Here is a 24,653-nt window from a genome sequence, read left to right as displayed (position 1 = left end):
ACGGGAAATGGCTGGGAAGTGTCCTTGTATGTATAACCCAAACACATTTAGACAGTAAGAAAAACAATAGAAGATGCCAGCCATTTCAGCTTGCCAATCTCGACCAATTTAGCTGACAAACTGACACTAATAATTCTGCAGAAAATTGGATGTCAAATATTTTAACTTAAAGGTTTGACATTCTGTCTGGCAATTTAGAAAATAGATCTGCTTGATGCAACAATTCCACACCTGTCCTCTATAACCAGGTCATAAAGGTCAGGGGACAAATACAGCCATCTGTCCTGAGATACTACACCGCAAACATATACATATATCTGACCACTGACCTGTCTTTACTTGGCTATGTATAAATTTGACTCAATCTGTGTTTGAAAAGGGTGTGAGCTGCCAGCTAATGAGGAGAACATATTTCAGCAAACCTACAGAATTAGATCAATGTTCTATTCCTTAATGTTACACAGGGGTATGTGAAAACATATTGAGAGTCATTGCTTAGACAAGTGACTTTAATTAATTCCATGTTGAACTTTTCACACACAACAGGGAAATAAATGTGAGATCAGCCAATGAATTAACACAGGAATTCACTTGACTGCATATTTTTGCAATTATGAGGACTAATTCCCACTAGTTTTACAGATCAATCATGTAAGAAGAAAAGCTTTAAAAATTGCTCCCAATTTTTAATTTAAAAGTCATTTAATCAAGTCTAATGAGAATTAAAATGAAAATTGTGTTATTCAGTTTCTATCTTCGTAGTTCGCCTGAAAAACGGGACAAGTCACTTGTCATCAAATGTTCCATTGTTCATTTCCTCACCTCATGCAAGGCATCAAAGTTTCATATTTCCAAAACAGAAATGGCACAGACAAAGACGAAAAATTACCATTTACTTCAAGGTCAAATGTTGAATCTGGAACTTAGAAACTAGAAATAATACATAATTACATAATAATACATTTGACAGCAGCTGAAATAGAATTCCAAGGTTTTAGGGACATGAATCACAGAGTTTAGAATGATAATTTCCATATGATTCTAAGCACTGGAGATGACTAGTTAGAGGAGCAAACATCCTGGGTCACAGCATGTTGAGGAAAGGTGACTAGCCCGATACTCACTGCTCTTATAGTTCTCCAACTGAAATCACACACACACATTTTACTGCTGTGTGTACAGGAGAGGGTAAATCAGGTGCTTCAGTTTGTTAGGGAGCTTGCTAAAAGTGCAACTAGCACTGACATCACTATGTATGAGTATTCAGGGCTTCCAGAAAGTATTCACAGCGCTTCATTTTTTGTTATGTTACAGGCTTATTGCAAAATGGAGTAAATAAGTTTTTTCCCTCAAAATTCTACTCACAACACCCCTTCTTGAATTATGCCACAAGCTTGGCGCACCTATCTTTGGGCAGTTTTGCCCATTCCTCTTTACAGCACCTCTCAAGCTGGTTGAAAAGCAGGTTGGATGAGGAGCGTCGGTGCACAGCCATTTTCGGATCTCTCCAGATGTTCAATCAGATTCAAGTCTAGGGTCTGGCTGGGCCACTCAAGAACATTCACAGAGTTGTCCTGAGGTGTCTCCTTTGATATCTTGGCTGTGTGCTAATGCCCCATCACACATAGCACGAATGTGGAGGAACTAGGCCGACACGGCAAATATTGCCATAATCGGAAGCAGTCGGGAGTGAAAGAGACGTGGTCAGCAGTGTCATAAGGCAGCCAGACTACCACACCTGCACAATTGCATTCAAAGTGTATGTAGAGAACAATTAAATGACACAGACTGCTGTCAGGCAGTCGTACAAGGCGCTGAAGACTGTCCGATGTCCAAACGTCTGGATGACAAACACGGGAGTGGGAGGCAGTGCTGTGTTCCTCCCTTTGCACAGTCCCTGCCAGTACTGGACACCGAAGTACAACCACCGTATGGACCCGACTCATGCCATGTGTGTCAAAGCTGGCATCAGTGTGGTCACTCACTCAGTCATGCAATCACACCTCCGTTCTTCCTCTCCTGCCCAGCACTACTGACCTCACGTGCATGTGTGCATAGAGCAGGTGCTGGAGTGATGACGTGATGACGTTTGGGTGTGTGTTCATAACGGCTGAATGAGCCGCCACGCATGCACGCGGGGCGTGGCATGCATGTGCATGGGGCAAAACTGCAGATGATGCAAAGACTGCACACAGACTGCCGTCAGATGTGCGTCCCATCTCAATGGCACCAAAAGTGTTTTGAACATATACAACACACTCGGGGCAGCCAAGCGAATGGGACCAAATATGTAGAATGCTCAGAGACTGCGGTCCATTCTCCCTCAATTGCTCAGTGTAGAGGTGTGGCCAGCTCTAGGAGGAGTCCTGGTGGATGTGAACTTCTTCCATTTATGAATGATGGAGGCCACTGTGCTCATTCGGACCTTGAAAGCAGCAGAAATGTTTCTGTACCCTTCCCTAGATTTGTGCCTCCAGACAATCCTGTCTTGGAGGTCTACAGACAATTCCTTTGACTTCCTGCTTGGTTTATGATCTGTCATGCACTACCAACTGTGGGACCTTATATGTAGACAGGTGTGTGCCTTTCCAAATCATGTCCAATCAACTGAATTTACCCCAGGTGGACTCCAATTAAGCTGTAGAAACATCTCAAGGATGAACAGCGGAAACGTGATGCACCTGAACTCAGTTTTGAGCTTCATGGCGAAGGCTGAGAATACTTATGTACATGTGGTTTCTTTTTTATTTTTATTTTTAATACATTTGCAAAAATCTCAAAACAACATTTTTCACATTGTCATCATGTGACCGCTGTGCCCAACCGTGTTCCTAGAGGCCCCTGCCCTGCATGTTTTCTAACGCTCCCTGTTCCACTCCCAGTCAATTAACTGTATCAGGTGTGCTCAGCCAATCAAGAGCTGGAGACACCACTTTTAATAAATCAGACGTAACTTGAGTAGGCAGATGTGGAAAACATGCAGGGCAGGAGCCCTCCAAGAACAGAGTTGGGCACAGCTGTTATGGGGTATTGTGTGTAGAATTTTGAGGAAAAACATGAATTTTAACCATTTTGGAATAAGGCTGTAACATTAAAAAAGTGGAAAAAGTGAAGCACTGTGAATACTTTCCGGATGCCCAGTATCAAATCCATTAACCGACCCCCCTGGCCCGGTAGACTGGGAGTGATGCCTGCAGGACTGTACGAGTATATGATACTTAGGGCCCGGTCCCACTGGCGTTTAGGAGGATTTGCGTATGGATTGCGCACAAAATTGGCTCATATTCACTTAACATCCACAATATCCGTGAAACATGCTTGTATGTTTCATGGATACTGCGTGTGCGGGCTGACACCCACACACGTCCGCAATTATCCACAAAGGCACATTTTTACGTTACCAGGATTTTTGAGCTGCACAAAATTTTGGCTGCGGATGACATCCGCCTCACATACTCCATACATACTCAATCTATGCGCTGTATATTCGCCATCATCTGCTGATATCCGCAACTGACAGGGATTCGCGGCTTGGCAGTGGACTGGGACAGTGTGTAAAATGGATATTTTGCGTGCCCATCATGTCCACATCATGAACTAAAATAAGTTGTAGAGACTGCATATAGATTGGCCACAAATAAATCATTTTTATTACATCTGCTTTGCATGTTATTTGCGGTGGATGCAAATCAGACGCGCTGTGTTCACAGCTGGACACCGTTCTACTGGCTGCCACGTGCTCTGCGCTGGATGCTGTGTATATAAAGTAATTATTTTGTGGCGGATTAATCATTTTATTCTGCAAATTGGCTATTGAAAACGGCTCTAATCACCTCCTGAATCACAGAGGAAGCTGCAGCTGGGCCATTCGCGTGCGCGTGCACGCGCAAACGGCTATTAAGCTGCAGAAAGCATATTGAGCTAAAAAGGTAATTATTTGACTTGTTTACATTGTCAAGGCTTGATAAAACAGTTGCGTGTTTTCTCCTTCTTGTCTGCAGCTGTTACAGTATTTATTCCTATGTTTATAACAGATTTAACTTCTTGTTATAATCGTTCAGACGAGCTACACTCTGATGTGATCCGCTGACATCACCAGTCGCCCTGTTCACTGTTGTGTTTACTCCAATCAACTTGTCCAAGTTGAGCAATTACCCCAGAGGCTGTATTGTTGGTGTGAAGAGTGATGCCGACAGCCCGAGTGCGCTTCTTTTATGACCGCAATGCAGATGGCGTGCACGCGCAACACGTGCGTGATGCATTCATAATACACCCGTAATGCTGCCGTGATCATATTCGCTATACATTATTAATATATCCGTAATTCATACTGGGACATTTGTCATTTTTGGCCATTTTTGTTGCGGACGACAACGAATGCCCGTACTTTGTGTACTCAATTCATGCGCAACTAATCCTCTCCCCAGTGGGACTGGGCCCTTAAATAGATCCTTTTCATTTCATTTGGTGGACTAATCCAAGTGGCATCCATTATTTGTCCCATTATATGACTGACATCATGTGCTGTACATTTTGGTTCTACTGACTGTGCATTTTGTCCCATACATTTTGCACTATTGAATGCCTCCATTCTCTTTTCATAAACAACAGTCATCAGGAGATAACATATTCCCCTGGTTCCCACAAATCAGTAATACGAAGTGTCGAGGGGTCACCCAAGTACACCCTTATGCTAAATATGAATGAAATTGGTCAACTGGAACTTGAGATATTGCAATAACAAGCAAAAATGGATGGACAGACAGACAGACAAACGGACATGCTGATTGCTGTAGCTAAAGCTAAGGCCACTTCTTCCTGCTTTACCCATGTCTGATAACTCAAAACAAGTGTGATCACACTTGATCAATACCTATTAACTATCAGCTCATCATATGAGGACAGAACAAGGAGAGATGGAAAACATGTCGGCTGGGGAGTATCTAAGAGTAGGGCTAAGACCCATCTCAGACATAATGGAATATTATTCTAATAATGAATATTTATGAATGCAATGGTAAGAATATTGCATGAGGTGAAAGATGAAATGTTCCATTCAATGAAATATTCTTTCCATTTCAGGAATGAGAAAACATTCATTATTTGTTTGATATAACACCTAAAACAGATCCTTGTCATTTGATATTTTATTAATTTATAAACAAGAGAAAAGGGACTTACATTTTGGTGTGCGTCACTGGACATTTGAGGTTAAGAGGTTCCAACACAAATTTTAAATAGCAATCCAATCCAAAATTGTTTTCAGTCAACTTGCAAAAAAATTACGATGTAGCTGACCTGACTTCTTTGTGTACAGACTGCCATCTGCCTTCTTCAGTCCAGCAAAATATCACAACAGAAATTTTTCAAGCTCTTCAACTGACAGACCTTCAACTTCAGCTAGAGACATCCCAGCAAATTCTGCAAATGCCTCCGGACGGCTTACGGTGTACTGGATTTGTTTTTTGTGGGTGTTAGAAAAATAAGCACCACCAATAAGCTCATTCAAATCATCATTTGTCACCAAAACAAACCTCGCCATGTTTGCTTTTAAACTAAAGGCCCCTTCACACATAATACGAATAAGTGCAAGTCAAGGTGACTCACAGTGGACCAGCTCGTATGAGCGAACTACAAAAATATTGCGCCGACGGGCAGGCGTGCACGATGCCGCTGCAATGGTTTGTGCATGTGGGAACACAGTGCAAGCAGCGGCACGATGTGGCATGCCAGATGTGTTGGGGGAAGTGGGGGGGGGGGGGGGCACAAGTGCACACGTGCAAGACACATGCACCACATGTGTGTGGGTTTTTGCAACTCCACACTCGTGGGAGCACTTAGACAAATTTCACATCCAGCTCGACGATGACTGTCTGCTGACTGTTGTCGTGTTAACAGTGCGAATGGCCACACATTTTCTAAGTGCCATGCGAGCGGTGTTAGATGCTCATGCATGTCAGCTGGAATGTGGCTGACACCAGCTGCGAGAGGGTTCGATGGGCTGTCACAAAGCACACTCTGTCTTTCAGCCACTGGTGTGTGCAAATAGTTGTAGCAACAGGTGTACGAGGCATTAGAGGTGGTTACGAATTTACATGGATTGCCTACGATTCCTGCTTCATGCGCACTTCATGCGCAGTTCGACCAAATTCGAAGTATGTGTGAAGCGGCCCTAAGGGCCGTTGTCATGTCAAAGGTTGCGAAAGTGCTAGTGTGAGTGCACTGTCTGTCAATGTTTGATTGCTGCATGCACACAAACGCAATACGTCATGTGTTTACATTAAGGAGGTCGCAGCATGCAATGGTGCAAAATTCCAAATGGGACAAATGATCAATGTCACGTGACATACAAACCACCAATCAGATGACAAGGACCTATTTAGGTGTTACATAAAAGTTTATGGATCTGTGCAGTTAAGCGACTCTGATGGAGATGGGCTTCTGTCAATTACTCACCCAGGAGTGGTCAAAGCTGTAGGTGTGCCGGTGATCCTCAAGGTCCTCCTCTTGCTTGGCCTGCTGGAACTCATGCTTCAGCCTCCGTATCCGATCATGGTTACTGGGAGTCATCTGACTACTGGCAAAGTTACAGAAGAAGAAAGGGTGAGGTTAGATTGAGCTGGGAGGATTTTCTGCTTTAAGTTCAGAAAGGTTATTTTCTGGGAACTCATCGCTCAAGAATAACACCTCCTCTACCTTGCATAATCTTGCAAAAATGATTTTCATATGCAAATAACTCACCTGAACACCCCAGCAATCTTCTAAATTGTGTTGACGATCCCTTGATCTGACAGCAAAGATTGTCGTTTGCATTCCTGACTGTCAGACTGTGACATCCCAACATATTTTGTCTTTCCACCCTGTCTTTTCCCAGCTGTTGCTCATGATCATCTCTATAACTAAAAGTGTCCCTAGTGTACCATTGTGGGTGATATATGTGCCTTTTAGACTGCAAGAGAATGTTGGCCTTTTATGGTACGTAGTCATTAAACACTGTGGAAAACCCTTATTTACATCCCCTTCATTAAAGTGCTTTGAGGGACCTGTCAATAGTAATCAATAGCCTTCCCTCAGCTTAATCAGTCCCTCCTTTAATCCCCAACTATGGAAGCAGCACATGACAAAACACATAATTACGATGAGACAACCAGCTTGATAATAGGCCTGCATTTATGCATACCACAGGGATGAAGCTGACCAAAGGTTAGGAATGTGTGTTGGGAGGGGATGGGAGAATGGCGATGCAGGGAGTGTGATAGAAAGGATAAAGGGAAGAAAAAGGAGTTAAACAAAGAAGGGTGTTTCCTGGATGCAAACAAAAGGTTAAACATGAGAAATAGACTGAGGAGAAGAACGAAAGTCAGTTGGGATGAAATAACCCAAACCACCAGCAGGATACAAAACATAGTTGTAGTGAGAGATGACACAAGGAGAAAAGGGACATAAAACCATAAAAATCTACACAATGGATGCTTGAAATGAGTGTGTGTCACCCTGTCATTGCGTGTCCTCCTAAGCAGCACTTACAGGTGGCACGCACACGGTGGAAGTGATTGCTTATTTAGGCCCTGAGGATTCTGAGCGCAATTATAGTAATAATTGCAGATTAGAATGAGCACATCCTTCTGATAATAATGGGCACTAGGACATGCTGCCAATCATGCTTCATTAGAAACACAATAAATAGCAGCTCATAAAGGATGCACAGATTGTAGGGCATGCCCTGAGTCGCACTGTTTGAGACAATGTTTTGTTTGTATTTGTACAGCCAATCAATGTCAAATATTCTTTGTACAAAATTCAACTGCAGCTCTATGCTTTGCATGTGAGCACACAGAGAATTAGACCTTTTACAGTACCCTAAAAGGACGCGGGTGATGAAGTGACTCTTTGATGTGCAAGGTGGCAGTGATGTCTTTCCCTTAATGATGGATGCTATAGAAATCAGTGTTGCTGTTACAACCCCAATTCCAAGTAAGTTGGGACATTGTTTGAAATGTAAATAAAAACATAATACAATGATTTGCAAATCCTCTTCAACATATATTCACTTGAATACACCAGAAAGACAAGATATTTAATGTTTAAACTGATAGACTTTTTGTTTTTGTGCAAATATTTGCTCATTTTGAAATGGATGCCTGCAACACATTTCAAAAAAGCTGGGACAGGTGCAACAAAAGACTGGTAAAGTTGATGAATGCTAAAAGAACAACTAATTGGAACATTCCACATGTGAACAGGTTAATTGGAAACACGTGAGTGTCATGATTGGGTATAAAAGGAGCATCCCCAAAAGGCTCAGCTGTTCACAAGCAAAGATGGGGCGAGGATCAGCACTTTGTGAACAACTGCGTGAAAAAATAGTCCAATAGTTTAAGAACAATGTTTTTCAATGTTCAATTGCAAGGAATTTAGAGATTCCATCATCTACAGTCCATAATATAATCAGAAGATTCAGAGAATCTGGAGTGTGCTGTGGTCTGATGAGTCCACATTTGAAATTGTTTTTGTAAATCATGGAAGTAGTGTCCTCCGGCCAGAAGAGGAAAAAGACCATCCAGATTGTTACCATTGCAAAGTTCAAAAGCCAGCATCTGTGATGGTATGGTAGTGTGTTAGTGCTCATGGCATGGGCAACTTACACATCTGTGATGGCACAACAATGCTGAAAGGTACATCCAGGTTTTGGAGCAATACATGCTGCCATCCAAGCAATGTCTTTTTCAGAGACGTCCCTGCTTATATGAATTGAATTGAATTGATTTATTTTGGCACACAAACTCAACAATAACAAAAACTGATACACAAGACAATTCCACAGTGACGTGTGACCAAAAAGGGGTGAGCAGAAGCAAAGCTTATAAACGCCCACCCCATATATACATATGAGGTCTGTTAGAAAACTATCCAACCTTTTTATTTTTTGCAAAAACCATATGGATTTGAATCACGTGTGATTGCATCAGCCAAGCTTGAACCTTCGTGTGCATGCGTGAGTTTTTTCACGCCTGTCGGTTGCGTCATTCGCCTGTGAGCAGGCTTTGTGTGAGCAGTGGTCCACCCCTCTCATCGGATTTTTATTGCGAATAAAATGTCTGAACGATTTGGAGCTTTGCTGCATCAAATTTTTCCAGAAACTGTGAGAGACCTCCAGGTGGACACCATTCGGAAAATTCAGATGGCTTTCAGGGACAATTTTATGGGGATTACACAGATTGAGAGGTGCTCCAGCCGGTTTAAAGACCGCCCACAGCGGCTGAGAGCATGGCGCACTCTGAGCGCCGATCGACAGGCTGAAACCCCGCTGAAACAACCAGATCATTTCCAAAGTGAAGGCTTTGTTGATCCGGGACGTCGTCTGACTTCCACAGAAATGGCAGAAGACGTGGACATCAGCACTTTTTCAGCACATTCCACTGTTACAGGAGTTTTTGTCATGGAAAGAGAAGTGGAGGGATGCGCCACGGAGCTGCTCATGGCGCGGGACAAAAGCACCTCCGTGTTGGTCTCACAGGACGGCTTTCAGATGGCTTTCAGACGGCTTTCGGTGGCTTTTCAGTCGTGTGACTATCCGAGAAATTGTGGATGAGCTGGACATGCCAGAACATGTCCTGTGAGGCTTCATCACGGCGTTGCTTTGTGCCATGCGGCTCCGTCCTGTCGTGCGAATTTCTCCACTCCTCTTTCCATGACAAAAACTCCTGTAACAGACTGTAACAAACTGAACGCTGTGTTGATCCGGGACATCGTCTGACTACCACAGAAATTGCAGAAGAAGTGGACATCAGCACTTTTTCGGCACATTGAGACGGCTGGAGCACTCCTTAATCTGTGTAATCCCCATAAAATTGTCCCTGAAAGCCATCTGAATTTTCCGAATGGTGTCCACCTGGAGGTCTCACACAGTTTCTGGAAAAATTTGATGCAGCAAAGCTCCAAATCGTTCAGACATTTTATTCGCAATAAAAATCCGATGAGAGGGGTGGACCACTGCTCACACAAAGCCTGCTCACAGGCGAATGATGCAACCGACAGGCGTGAAAAAACTCACGCATGTGCACGAAGGTTCAAGCTTGGCTGATGCAATCACACGTGATTCAAATCCATATGGTTTTTGCAAAAAATAAAAAGGTCGGATAGTTTTCTAACAGACCTCATACATACATATATACACATTACCAACCCCCAGAGCAAGCACACAGGCGACAGTGGTAAGGAAAAACTCCTTCTGATGTATTGAGGAAGAAACCTCAAGCAGACCAGACTCTAAGGGGTGACCCTCTGCTTGGGCCATGCTACAAACACATTCAACAACACAAACTCAAATCCCATTATCATAAACATCTAGTGAACCCCGTGTCTTCATCTACACACATAGATACATACATATACAAGGTCTGTTAGAAAAGTATCAGACTTTTTTATTTTTTTCAAAAACCATATGGATTTGAATCACGTGTGATTGCATGAGCAGGCTTTGTGTGAGCACTGGTCCACCCCTCTCGTCATTTTTTTTATTGCGAATAAATGTCTGAACGATTTGGAGCTTTGCTGTATCAGTTTTTTTCCAGAAACTGTGAGAGACCTCCAGGTGGACACCGTTCGGAAAATTAATATGGCTTTCAGGGACGATTTTATGGGGATTACACAGATTAATGAGTGATCCAGATGGTTTAAAGACTGCCCACAGCATCTGAGAGCATGGCGCACTCCGAGCGCAGATCAACAGGCTCAAACCCCGCTGAAACAACCAGATCATTTCCAACGTGAAGGCTTTGTTGATCCGGGACATCGTCTGACTTTCACAAAAGGGCAGAAGGCGTTGACATCAGCACTTTTTCGGCACATTCCACTGTTACAGGAGTTTTTTTCATGGAAAGAAAAGCGGAGGGACGCGCCACCGTGCTGTTCATGACGCGGCACAAAACCACCTCCGTGTTGGTCTCACAGGATGGCTTTGAGATGGCTTTCAGATGGCTGTCGGTGGGTTTTCAGTTGTGTGACTATCCGAGAAATTGTGGATGAGCCTGGACATGCCAGAACATGTCCTGTGAGGCTTCATCACGGCGTTGCTTTGCGTCATGCGGCTCCACCGCAACGCGCCGAACTCCTCTGCACGTCTGTCTCAATGTGCGGAAAAACTGCTGATGTCCACATCTTTCGCAATTCCTGTGCTAGCCAGACGACATACCGGATCAAGACAGTGTCCAGTTTAGAAATGAACGGCACATTCCACTGTTACAGGAGTTTTTGTCATGGAAAGAGGAGCGGACTTCCGCGCGTCGCAGTGGAGCTGCATGGCGCAAAGCAACGCCTTATGAAGCCTCACAGGACATGTTGGGGCATGTCCAGCTCATGCTCAATTTCTCAGATAATCACACGACTGAAAAGCAACCGGTAGCCGCCTGAAAGCCAGCTTAAAGCCGTCCTGTGAGACCAACACAGAGGTGGTTTTGTGCCGCGTCATGAACGGCAAGGTGGCACATCCCTCTGCTTTTCTTTCCATGAAAACAACTCCTGTAACAGTGGAATGTGCCGAAAAAGTGCTGACGTCCACGCCTTCTGCCTTTTTGTGAAAGTCAGACGACGTCCCGGATCAACAAAGCCTTCACGTTGGAAATGATCTGGTTGTTTCAGAGGGGTTTGAGCCTGTCGATCGGCGCTTGGAACGCGGCGCGCTCTCAGCAGCTGTGGGCGGTCTTTAAACCGTCTGGATCACTCCTTAATCTGTGTAATCCCCATAAAATCGTACTAGACTGGTCTGCCTGCAGTCCAGACCTGTTTCCCATTGAAAATGTGTGGCGCATTATGAAGCACAAAATATGACAATGGAGACCCCGGACTGTTGAACAACTGAAGTCGTACATCAAGCAAGAATGAGAAAGAATTCCACCTACAAAGCTTCAACAATTAGTGTCCTCATTTCCCAGATGCTTATTGAGTGTTGCTAGAAGGAAAGGTGATGTAACACAGTGGTAAACATACCACTGTCCCAGCTTTTTTGAAACATGTTGCAGGCATCCATTTCAAAATGATCAAATATTTGCACTAAAACAATAAAGTCTACAACAGGTAGAAAAAAATGTACACTAAAAAATATGTCAACGCATTCCACACCAAGCCAATGACTTTGCTCGAAGTGATCATGACAATCGTAGTTCTAGCTGCCGTCAAAGGCAATGTTCATATAATTAATTTATTATTTTAATACTCATTTAAAAAGACAATAAATGCATACTATTTCATTTAAAATGTTTAAGAATAAATAAGTCATCATTTAAAGTAAATTCATGTAAATATAGTTCATTAATTTGGTTAAAAACACTTCGAAAAGAAGGGGAACTTATGTTTTGTTCCGCATGTACACATTCAGGGGATACAGTTAATTGGGCACCACAGTCTCATTTGAGGGCGGCTGCTAAAGGGGTGAAATGTGATGCATATGACATAATTTCTCTACTTTTGGAGGAAAAACCATGGCATTTTTACTGGATATTTACGCAAATTACATGCAAACAAAGTGAAAATGCAAAGAGAAAGTGACGATGCAGTGGGAAAGTGGACATGTGTTGCGGTTTATTTATGACCCATAGCACAAACGTGTTGAGGCAGTTTTGCAGGCGAGAGAACGCAGCTACTCTGGTTAGCTTTGTAGGCTAACACTTACTGACATGACGTCTCCCACTTGCTTTGTCTTTGAGCCAAAGAGCAGATATTGGTCAGTAAACCCATGTAGTGTATTCTATCAGATGTCAGAAAAACTGTAACGAACACTACATAGGTGAGCACTGCAGAGAGGGCACCAGTGGACCTCAGTCTGCAGTTCATCTCCACCTTAAAGCCACTAATCACACGTTTGAAGACAAGAAAGTTAAAATCTTAGCCAGAGAGAAGAAATGGTTTGAGAGAGGGCACAAGGAGGCATTCCATGTGAAACAGTTGAAACCCAGCCTTAACCGGGGAGGGGGTCTGAGACACGCTTTGTCCCCTGTTTACAATGGGGTACTCAGGTCAAAGCAGTTTCAGTCTTTTGTTCATGGTAATGAGTCATTCACCTCATCAGGACAGCCGTCAGGAGAGCTGTCAGTCCCATCGTTAGGAGGGACAGGTACCCTGTCATTAGGAGGGAGCTAGCTAGAGCACAATGGGTGCTAATTAAAGCAATTGTTTAGTCACTAGCCAGTAGCAGTCTGCCTCTTGGTAAAAGGGGTCTGGTTAGGTTTAAAACTCCAGCTTTTGTGGCTCCTGTTTGTTCTTCTCTACAAGGGTCAAGACAGAAGTGAGACTACCAGAGTAAGAATTTTAGCTGAGGAAGCTTCTGCGATTTGAAGCGAAACGTCCAGTCGAAGATTCAAACTTCTCTATTATGCTGTGTATATATTTCGCAATGGCAGCGGAGGTCCCCATAAGTGGTCAAATCCCATGATATCACGCAGGGTTCAAACGAGATTGCGGTGCCCTATTTGCGCACATTAGGAGCCACATGAGGGGAAGGGGTGTCTTCTATTGAAAGGAAGCTGTGTGAAGTCACCTTTATTCTTTTTGAGTAAATGCGGCTAATGAGGTAAATTTTTGCTGGTTTCTGTGGTACTGCTTTATTCATGTGCTTATGTGAATATATATTTTATTTTTTGTGTCCTCTGTATTTTCATGAGATAATTTATGTTTTTATATTTCTCTGTCCTAGTTTTGACGGCATTATTGGGGCATGTAAAGAAGGCATGTTGGCCAAAATAAATGTCTGTGAAAAGTCAAGAATGATGTTGATGGCCCCTTCACACATAGTGTGAAGTTTGCATGGCGTTTGGACAAAAACAGTGAAACAGCGCGAAACAGTTTGACATTAATGCATGAAACATCATGCCGATGGGCAGGCGTGCACAAACCTGGTGCGAGAGTTCATGCACGCGCCGGTGTCCGTCGAGCAGGAACAGTGCCAGGTGCAGCACATGCGCCGCTTATGTGGAAGAAATAAAAACCAGCTGGTACGTGTGGAACCACATTGCGCCGCTTATGTGGAATAAATAAAAAAATAAAAACCAGCCAGTACCTGTGGGACCACATTGCACTGCTTATGTGGAATAATTAAAAAAAGAAGAAAAAAAAACACACCACGGGGACACAAAATGGCACCTTTCAAAACCTCTGATCCGCAGTCACAGACTTTACCTCTGAGCTATGGAGCTGTTCTTTGAAAGCTGCAGGAAGCTGCCTCATATCAAGAAGGACAAAAAAATTAAAATCCCATACCATATAAAAACACAGCATTTACAGCAATACAAATATGATCTGTCCATCTGTTCCTCTGCAGATGGCCCATGGTCACAGACATACAGTCATGAAATGATATGAATGAGAAGCAGTGTGCTCTGATGTCCACATCTACTGGTCAGGTGTGTCTAGTCGGCCACGTGCGTGTTCTGCCTGACACGTGTCTTGTGGACGGCATGCCACATCACAGTCATGTGGAACAGAGCTCACATGGGTGACTTGACGGCCAGATCGCCTGCTGCATGTTCAGATCTGACGGTCCGTTTCAACCTGGGGGGGCTGTCAGTGTCCCCTCTGTGCGCACGCTTGCTTGCTGCAACTTGTCGCCACCACGTCAATATATGCTTTTATTTCTGTCCATATAAATACAGCAATCAGACAAACGTGTCTCACAGTGGACAGTTGTTTGTCTGTGACTGTCCAAACACAGTAGCTGTTGTCCAGCTGGAATGTCCAGAATGATAGATCACCGTGACCGGGTGACAGGGTTTTCTATATATCAGCAATATGATTATCAAATATTCATGTCTTTACTTTGATTTGCTGTCTTTGATTTTTTTTTCTTTGATCTCATTCTCCATATACACATTTATATATGTGTTTCAATGTGTTTCATTAATATTGCTTTCCTTGTTAATCAATGAATTGCTAAAGTAGTTATATTCACTACATTGATTGATTGATACATATCTATTCACTATATTCACTGAACTGTTTAAGTAATCATTAAACTGCTCACAAGATGATCTTTGACTCAGTAAGAGGGCAGTCTGTTTTGCTGAGATCATGTTTTTGCTGAATGCAGATGTGCGTCTTTAATTAACAGGTCAGCCTTGAGGGAAGAGCGGTGTGACCGGCACACTGGTTCAGGGCTGAACGTTGTTATCGGAGGACTAGGAGACTGGAGGCTTAAAGCCATAACAGTTTTCATATCAACATGAGACCAGACTCTGTGTCTTTTTCTTGTTTTGTCCTATATGCTTGTATGTAACTTTATTCAATAAATATGAGAGGCAGATGGGCGGGGCCCTTCAGAGCGGACGAGACAGTGCTTGCCGAGGGTCACGTTCGTTTGCTCTCTCCTGATCATAAAAGAAATTCAGTGTCTCCTGCGTGATTATTTTCTGTGTGAACTGAGTTGTTCTTTTCAGGTCCAACTCTGAACAACTCTGACAGCGCACGCTCGCTTGCTGCAACTTGTCACCACCACGGCAATATATGCTTTTATTTATGTCCATGTAAATACAGCAATCAGACAAATGTGCCTCACAGTGGACAGTTGTTTGTCCGTGACTGTCCAAACACAGTAGGTGTTGTCCAGCTGGAATGTCCAGAATGATAGATCACTAGAGCTGCTTGTCGGAAGCCACGCCTCCCGTGAGTGGAGCGCACACACTCACGTGTCAGTGTGTGTGTTTGCAAAGTCAGACTCATGGAGAACTTAGACAAATTTTAGAGCAGTATGACAGTGATAGTCTGCAGTCTGATGTCGTTTGAAGAGTGCGAGTGGCCACACAACTTGGCACCCCGTGGGCCAGATAGGCTTCCATACCAGCATGTCATGTCCTGTCACATGGTTTGTAATCTCTAATGAAATATGACTGGATGGGTGTCAGAACTAACCTTTGAAGGTCAAAATATCATAACAGTAGTGCCAGTACCATGTACAGCAGTTTGTAGGCCACAGTGTACCCGGTGCAATCCTGATCTGGTAATTCTTTATTGTGTGTCTGTAACCCTTTTTACTCTTTACTTGGATGTCCAATAATACTAAAAAAAAAAAAAAAATCAAGCAAATATTTAAACTATGAAATCACTGCAGTATTATGAATTAGAGGGCAATTCTACGGTAACGGAATTACAATCTGAGCTAATCTGTCGTGGTTAGATGCCATATGTCCGGATTTTTCTGCTGTTGTAATTCTGTTGCCATAGAATTGCCCTAGACTGGTATCAGCAATTTTCTTTTCATTCATGTAATTTGCCAGCTGCTGTATTGATCTCTATCAATAATGTCACAACATGGTCAATCAATGGGGTACTGTCTCGTATCCAGACAGCATGTGTGTTACTTGTGCTGTATGACACTGTTCATGCAGTTGGGTCATCAGGTCATGTCTGCGAGTATGTGCTGTTTGCTGTGCGTCTCCCCAGCCACCACCCCACGGAACAGTCAACATCCGCCCCATCTCTCTAAAGTAACCATCTATTTACTGTGATGCAGCATGTTAGTCAGCGTTTCTCTGTGACAGAAAACAGAAATGAACCCTCAGAAACTCAAAAAAGAGCCTTGTCAGCTACTGGAAAACCATTTAATTTCTATTCAGTCTTTCGTAAAATGGAATCATCATGAAAAAACACACAAACAGGAATTCAGAGGATTCTTTTCATTTGAATGGATTGCACTGAGCAGCTGTGGATTTACACTGAAACATCAGTGAGTCATGGACTCATTCTTCTTATGGACTTATTCTTCTCAATGACCTATTTTACCCCCAGATGATCTGATCACACTTTCATTTTTATTTTCTTGCGGAATAAACAAACAGCCCAAACAGATGTAATGTGAACATTTGCTCCAGATGTGTGCCGCATGGAACAAAATATCTATTTTTATTTTTATTAGTTTGCTTATGTGTTTGACAAAAGTGACTGTTTAATGGTTTTACTATTTAAAATCATCAGAAATCCTTCTGAATCAGTTATTTATGGTATAAAATTGAACATCAGTGATGGATATAAATGGGGTTCTTTTGGTCACTGGTGGTTACACAAAAATTAGAAGAGAAACAGTCATGTGAGTGAATGAATGAATGAATGAATGAATGAATGAATGAATGAATGAATAAGTAAGCTTGATATGCTGTATGCGGTCTTTATTTTGTGTCATTTTATCAAAATCACTCCAACTTGGCAACATACAGTGACTGACAGTATGTTCACCCATCATGCAAAATTACATATTTTAATTTTTGAAATTTATTATACACACACTTTTTTCATATATTACACTACTTAAGTGAGCCAAAGACTTTGGTAAGCCCATTTCTAATGCCACAACAGTTCATCCATATGAATACAGGTGTATTATCATTAAACATTTGAGGAATTTATAAACACCTTTTGTGTTTTTGACTCAGCCTTGTGGTTTTGACTCTTGCTTGCCTCTACTGGTGGTTGGCTCTCACTGCGGTATTGTATCACTTCCTGTTCCGGAGCACAGCGGTGTTTTGCTGTATCTGTTAACTGTTTAATCTGCGCAGTTAGACTGATGTAGTTACCTAGATAACGATTTGTTTCACAGTGTAATCTTCACGTGCCTTAACTAAAGCACTCCCTTTGCTGAATCACCTCTAAATTATTTACACATTATTCACTTTGTGTGTTTGTAGGAATCCGCTAGCTTAGCGCAGCTACTAGCTCTTAGCCGGTTTAGCATGGCGGCTTCTCCTGTCTCTCCCGCACTTTTCTGCTCTGGGTGTGAAATGTTTAGTTATTCCTCGGCCTCCTTTAGCAGTAATGGTACTTGTAATAAGTGTAGCTTATTCGTAGCTTTGGAGGCCAGGCTGGGCGAATTGGAGACTCGGCTCCGCACTGTGGAAAATTCTACAGCTGGCCAGGCCCCTGTAGTCGGTGCGGACCAAGGTAGCTTAGCCGCCGTTAGTTTCCCTCTGGCAGATCCCGAGCAGCCGGGAAAGCAGGCCGACTGGGTGACTGTGAGGAGGAAGCATAGCCCTAAACAGAAGCCCCGTGTACACCGCCAACCCGTTCACATTTCTAACCGTTTTTCCCCACTCGATGACACACCCGCCGAGGATCAAACTCTGGTTATTGGCGACTCTGTTTTGAGAAATGTGAAGTTAGCGACACCAGCAACCATAGTCAATTGTCTTCCGGGGGCCAGAGCAGGCGACATTGAAGGAAATTTGAAACTGCTGGCTAAGGCTAAGCGTAAATTTGGTCAGATTGTAATTCACTTCGGCAGTAATGACACCCGGTTACGCCAATCAGAGGTCACTAAAATTAACATTGAATCGGTGTGTAACTTTGCAAAAACAATGTCGGACTCTGTAGTTTTCTTTGGGCCCCTCCCCAATCGGACCGGGAGTGACATGTTTAGCCGCATGTTCTCCTTGAATTGCTGGCTGTCTGAGTGGTGTCCAAAAAATGAGGTGGGCTTCATAGATAATTGACAAAGCTTCTGGGGAAAACCTGGTCTTGTTAGGAGAGACGGCATCCATCCCACTTTGGATGGAGCAGCTCTCATTTCTAGAAATCTGGCCAATTTTCTTAAATCCTCCAAACCGTGACTATCCAGGGTTGAGACCAGGAAGCAGAGTTGTAGTCTTACACACCTCTCTGCAACTTCTCTCCCCCTGCCATCCCCTCATTACCCCATCCCCGTAGAGACGGTGCCTGCTCCCAGACCACCAATAACCAGCAAAAATCTATTTAAGCATAAAAATTCAAAAAGAAAAAATAATATAGCACCTTCAACTGCACCACAGACTAAAACAGTTAAATGTGGTCTATTAAACATTAGGTCTCTCTCTTCTAAGTCCCTGTTAGTAAATGATATAATAATTGATCAACATATTGATTTATTCTGCCTTACAGAAACCTGGTTACAGCAGGATGAATATGTTAGTTAAAATGAGTCAACACCCCCGAGTCACACTAACTGTCAGAATGCTCGTAGCACGGGCTGAGGCGGAGGATCAGCAGCAATCTTCCATTCCAGCTTATTAATTAATCAGAAACTCAGACAGAGCTTTAATTCATTTGAAAGCTTGACTCTTAGTCTTGTCCATCCAAATTGGAAGTCCCAAAAACCAGTTTTATTTGTTATTATCTATCGTCCACCTGGTCGTTACTGTGAGTTTATCTGTGAATTTTCAGACCTTTTGTCTGACTTAGTGCTTAGCTCAGATAAGATAATTATAGTGGGCGATTTTAACATCCACACAGATGCTGAGAATGACAGCCTCAGCACTGCATTTAATCTATTATTAGACTCAATTGGCTTTGCTCAAAATGTAAATGAGTCCACCCACCACTTTAATCATATCTTAGATCTTGTTCTGACTTATGGTATGGAAATTGAAGACTTAACAGTATTCCCTGAAAACTCCCTTCTGTCTGATCATTTCTTAATAACATTTACATTTACTCTGATGGACTACCCAGCAGTGGGGAATAAGTTTCATTACACTAGAAGTCTTTCAGAAAGCGCTGTAACTAGGTTTAAGGATATGATTCATTCTTTATGTTCTCTAATGCCATATACCAACACAGTGCAGAGTAGCTACCTAAACTCTGTGAGATAGAGTATCTCGTCAATAGTTTTACATCCTCATTGAAGACAACTTTGGATGCTGTAGCTCCTCTGAAAAAGAGAGCTTTAAATCAGAAGTGCCTGACTCCGTGGTATAACTCACAAACTCGCAGCTTAAAGCAGATAACCCGTAAGTTGGAGAGGAAATGGCGTCTCACTAATTTAGAAGATCTTCACTTAGCCTGGAAAAAGAGTCTGTTGCTCTATAAAAAAGCCCTCCGTAAAGCTAGGACATCTTACTACTCATCACTAATTGAAGAAAATAAGAACAACCCCAGGTTTCTTTTCAGCACTGTAGCCAGGCTGACAAAGAGTCAGAGCTCTATTGAGTCGAGTATTCCTTTAACTTTAACTAGTAATGACTTCATGACTTTCTTTGCTAATAAAATTTTAACTATTAGAGAAAAAATTACTCATAACCATCCCAAAGACGTATCGTTATCTTTGGCTGCTTTCAGTGATGCCGGTATTTGGTTAGACTCTTTCTCTCAGATTGTTCTGTCTGAGTTATTTTCATTAGTTACTTCATCCAAACCATCAACATGTCTATTAGACCCCATTCCTACCAGGCTGCTCAAGGAAGCCCTACCATTATTTAATGCTTCGATCTTAAATATGATCAATCTATCTTTATTAGTTGGCTATGTACCACAGGCTTTTAAGGTGGCAGTAATTAAACCATTACTTAAAAAGCCATCACTTGACCCAGCTATCTTAGCAAATTATAGACCAATCTCCAACCTTCCTTTTCTCTCAAAAATTCTTGAAAGGGTAGTTGTAAAACAGCTAACTGATCATCTGCAGAGGAATGGTCTATTTGAAGAGTTTCAGTCAAGTTTTAGAATTCATCATAGTACAGAAACAGCATTAGTGAAGGTTACAAATGATCTTCTTATGGCCTCAGACAGTGGACTCATCTCTGTGCTTGTTCTGTTAGACCTCAGTGCTGCTTTTGATACTGTTGACCATATAATTTTATTACAGAGATTAGAGCATGCCATAGGTATTAAAGGCACTGCGCTGCGGTGGTTTGAATCATATTTATCTAATAGATTACAATTTGTTCATGTAAATGGGGAATCTTCTTCACAGACTAAGATTAATTATGGAGTTCCACAAGGTTCTGTGCTAGGACCAATTTTATTCACTTTATACATGCTTCCCTTAGGCAGTATTATTAGACGGCATTGCTTAAATTTTCATTGTTACGCAGATGATACCCAGCTTTATCTATCCATGAAGCCAGAGGACACACACCAATTAGCTAAACTGCAGGATTGTCTTACAGACATAAAGACATGGAAGACCTCTAATTTCCTGCTTTTAAACTCAGATAAAACTGAAGTTATTGTACTTGGCCCCACAAATCTTAGAAACATGGTGTCTAACCAGATCCTTACTCTGGATGGCATTACCCTGACCTCTAGTAATACTGTGAGAAATCTTGGAGTCATTTTTGATCAGGATATGTCATTCAAAGCGCATATTAAACAAATATGTAGGACTGCTTTTTTGCATTTACACAATATCTCTAAAATTATTGTCTCAGAGTGATGCTGAAAAACTAATTCATGCATTTATTTCCTCTAGGCTGGACTATTGTAATTCATTATTATCAGGTTGTCCTAAAAGTTCCCTGAAAAGCCTTCAGTTAATTCAAAATGCTGCAGCTAGAGTACTAACGGGGACTAGAAGGAGAGAGCATATCTCACCCATATTGGCCTCTCTTCATTGGCTTCCTGTTAATTCTAGAATAGAATTTAAAATTCTTCTTCTTACTTATAAGGTTTTGAATAATCAGGTCCCATCTTATCTTAGGGACCTCATAGTACCATATCACCCCAATAGAGCGCTTCGCTCTCAGACTGCAGGCTTACTTGTAGTTCCTAGGGTTTGTAAGAGTAGAATGGGAGCCAGAGCCTTCAGCTTTCAGGCTCCTCTCCTGTGGAACCAACTCCCAATTCAGATCAGGGAGGCAGACACACTCTCTACTTTTAAGATTAGGCTTAAAACTTTCCTTTTTGCTAAAGCTTATAGTTAGGGCTAGATCAGGTGACCCTGAACCATCCCTTAGTTATGCTGCTATAGACTTAGACTGCTGGGGGGTTCCCATGATGCACTGAGTGTTTCTTTCTCTTTTTGCTCTGTATGCACTACTCTGCATTTAATCATTAGTGATTGATCTCTGCTCCCCTCCACAGCATGTCTTTTTCCTGGTTCTCTCCCTCAGCCCCAACCAGTCCCAGCAGAAGACTGCCCCTCCCTGAGCCTGGTTCTGCTGGAGGTTTCTTCCTGTTAAAGGGAGTTTTTCCTTCCCACTGTCGCCAAGTGCTTGCTCACAGGGGTTCGTTTTGACCGTTGGGGTTTTTACGTAATTATTGTATGGCCTTGCCTTACACTTGCCTTACTGTTTGTTGTGATTTGGGGCTATATAAATAAAATTGATTGATTGATTGATTGATTTTCAGCCAAATTACATCTTGACACAGTGTTACAGAAAAATCTGTGTCCCACATTCAAAAAGCTGAGACTGGCCTGAACATGGACATTATACAGTGGGGCAAAAAAGTATTGAGTCAGTCCCTGATTGTGCAAGTTCTCCTACTTAGAAAGATGAGAGAGGTCTGTAATTTTCAACATAGGTACACTTCAACTATGAGAGACAAAATGAGAAAAAAAATCCAGGAAATCAAATTGTAGGAATTTTAAAGAATTTATTTGTAAATTATGGTGGAAAATAAGTATTTGGTCACCCACAAACAAGCAAGATTTTCAGCTCTCACACACCTGTAACTTCTTCTTTAAGAAGCTCTTCTGTCCTCCACTTGTTACCTGTATTACTGGCACCTGTTTTAACTTATCTGTATAAAAGACACCTGCCCACAGCCTCAAACAGTCAGACTCCAAACTCAACCATGGTCAAGACCAAAGAGCTGTTGAAGAACACCAGGAAGAACATTGTAGACCTGCACCAGGCTGGGAAGAGTGAATCTACAATAGTCAAGCAGGTTGGTGTGAATAAATCAACTGTGAGGTCAACTGTAAGAAAATGGAAGACATACAAGACCATTGATAATCTCCCTCGATCTGGGGCTCCACGCAAGATCTCATCCCGTGGGGTAAAAATAATCATGAGAACAGTGAGCAAAAATCCCAGAACTACACGGAGGGACCTGATGAATGACCTGCAGAGAACTGGGACCAAAGTAACAAAGGCTACACGCTACGCAGAGAGGGACTCAAATCCTGCAGTGCCAGGCGTGTCCCCCTGCTTAAGCCAGTCCATGTCCAGGCCCGTCTGAAGTTTGCCAGAGAGCATATGGATGATCCAGAAGAGGACTGGGAGAATATCATCAAATAAAATAAAATCAATTTTATTTATATAGCACCAAATCACAACAAACAGTCGCCCCAAGGCACTTTATATTGTAAGGCAAAAGCCATACAATAATTACAGAAAAACTCCAACGGTCAAAACGACCCCCTATGAGCAAGCACTTGGTGACAGTGGGAAGGAATGTGGTCAGATGAAACCAAAATAGAACATTTTGGTAAAAACTCAACTCGTCGTGTTTTGAGGAAGAAGAATGCTGAGTTGCATTCCAAGAACACCATATCTACTGTGAAGCATGGGGGTGGAAACATCATGCTTCGGGGCTGTTTTTCTGCAAAGGGAACAGGACGACTGATCTGTGTTAAGGGAAGAATGAACGGGGCCATGTATCGTGAGATTTTAAGCCAAAACCTCCTTCCTTCAGTGAGAGCATTGAAGATGCAACATGGCTGGGTCTTCCAACATGACAATTATCCCAAACACACTGCTCAGGCAACAAAGGAGTGGCTCTGTAAAAAGCATATCAAGGTCCTGGAGTGGTCAAGCCAGTCGCCAGACCTCAACCCCATAGAAAATTTGTGGAGGGAGTTGAAAGTCCATGTTGCCCAGCGACAGCCCCAAAACATCACTGCTCTAGAGGAGATCTGCATGGAGGAATGTCCAAACCCGGAGAAGACTTGCAGGAAACATTTGACCTCTGTCATTGCCAACAAAGATTATGTTACAAAGTACTGAGTTGAACTTTTGTTATTGACCAAATACTTATTTTCCACCATAATTTACAAATAATTTTTTTAAAAATCCTACAATATGATTTCCTGGATTTTTTTTTTTTTTAATTTTGTCTCTCACAGTTGAAGTGTACCTATGATGGAAATTACAGACCTCTCTCATCTTTCTAAGTAGGAGAACCTGCACAATCAGGGACTGACTATACTTTTTTGCCCCACTGTATTATACACAAGTACCTTAAAAGAGAAATTACTGATGGCATGGTAAAATCGAGAAAATATCCTTAGGGTTCTAAGGGTCAACAGTGAAGCTGTTGGGGAGTCACACATGGTGTACACATTCAAATGTCACTTTATAAAAATAAACCCAATGTTAATCGGGAGCACCAGAAATGTCAAGAGAAGAAGCCATCTGTTGGTTTTATTAAACTGTGTCAACCAATTGTCTTTTTGTTAAAAAATGGGTATTGTGAAGTAATTCAATCTGAAGCAACGTGAACCTTCTCCCGCACCATCATGTCCATTTGGAACATTTCTGATTTATCAAGACAGAATGTGCTCATCCCCAGTGTGTGAACCATCTTTTTTGCACGTCGGAATATTTTAGATTTTGCTCATATGAATTAATTTCGTAGCTCTTCTATGCAACACTGATAAGTCTGATAAGCCCAGTGTACTCAGATGTTGCAAGATACCAAAGACAGCCTCAATGCACATCTGATTTTCAACAAGCACCTTTGTTCCATTATAACTGCAGAATGTGACTAAATGAAACATTTTCAGCAGGAAATGTGGATTTTGCTGGTAAAGCAGTGGTTCCTATTGCTTTCATGGCATGTTTAGAGTTTGGGTTGTGACTGTGACTCAAACTCTCTACAACATAATGGGAGTGTCAAATGTGTACCCACTATGCAAAACCAGTTGACAAGACTGATAAGGAACAAAGAAGGAAAGTGGTGTTACTGTGAAATAGCTTTTT

General features: G+C 42.3%; 1 protein-coding gene across 3 annotated transcripts in view; it reads right to left on the bottom strand.

Moving 5' to 3' along the window:
• Positions 1–24,653, bottom strand: part of LOC117512002 (partitioning defective 3 homolog) — a 1,323,734-nt gene that overhangs the window by 68,043 nt on the left and 1,231,038 nt on the right. For all 3 annotated transcript variants that reach the window (XM_034171933.1, XM_034171942.1, XM_034171950.1), the window contains one exon: positions 6,457–6,577. In XM_034171933.1, coding sequence (XP_034027824.1) covers positions 6,457–6,577 — 121 coding nt within the window. The remainder of the gene's footprint in view (positions 1–6,456; positions 6,578–24,653) is intronic.

Source organism: Thalassophryne amazonica, chromosome 1 (genome assembly GCF_902500255.1).
Source record: "Thalassophryne amazonica chromosome 1, fThaAma1.1, whole genome shotgun sequence".
Taxonomy (NCBI): Eukaryota; Metazoa; Chordata; class Actinopteri; order Batrachoidiformes; family Batrachoididae; genus Thalassophryne; species Thalassophryne amazonica.
Note: the sequence above shows the minus strand (reverse complement) of the source record. Positions and strands in the feature narration are given on the sequence as shown.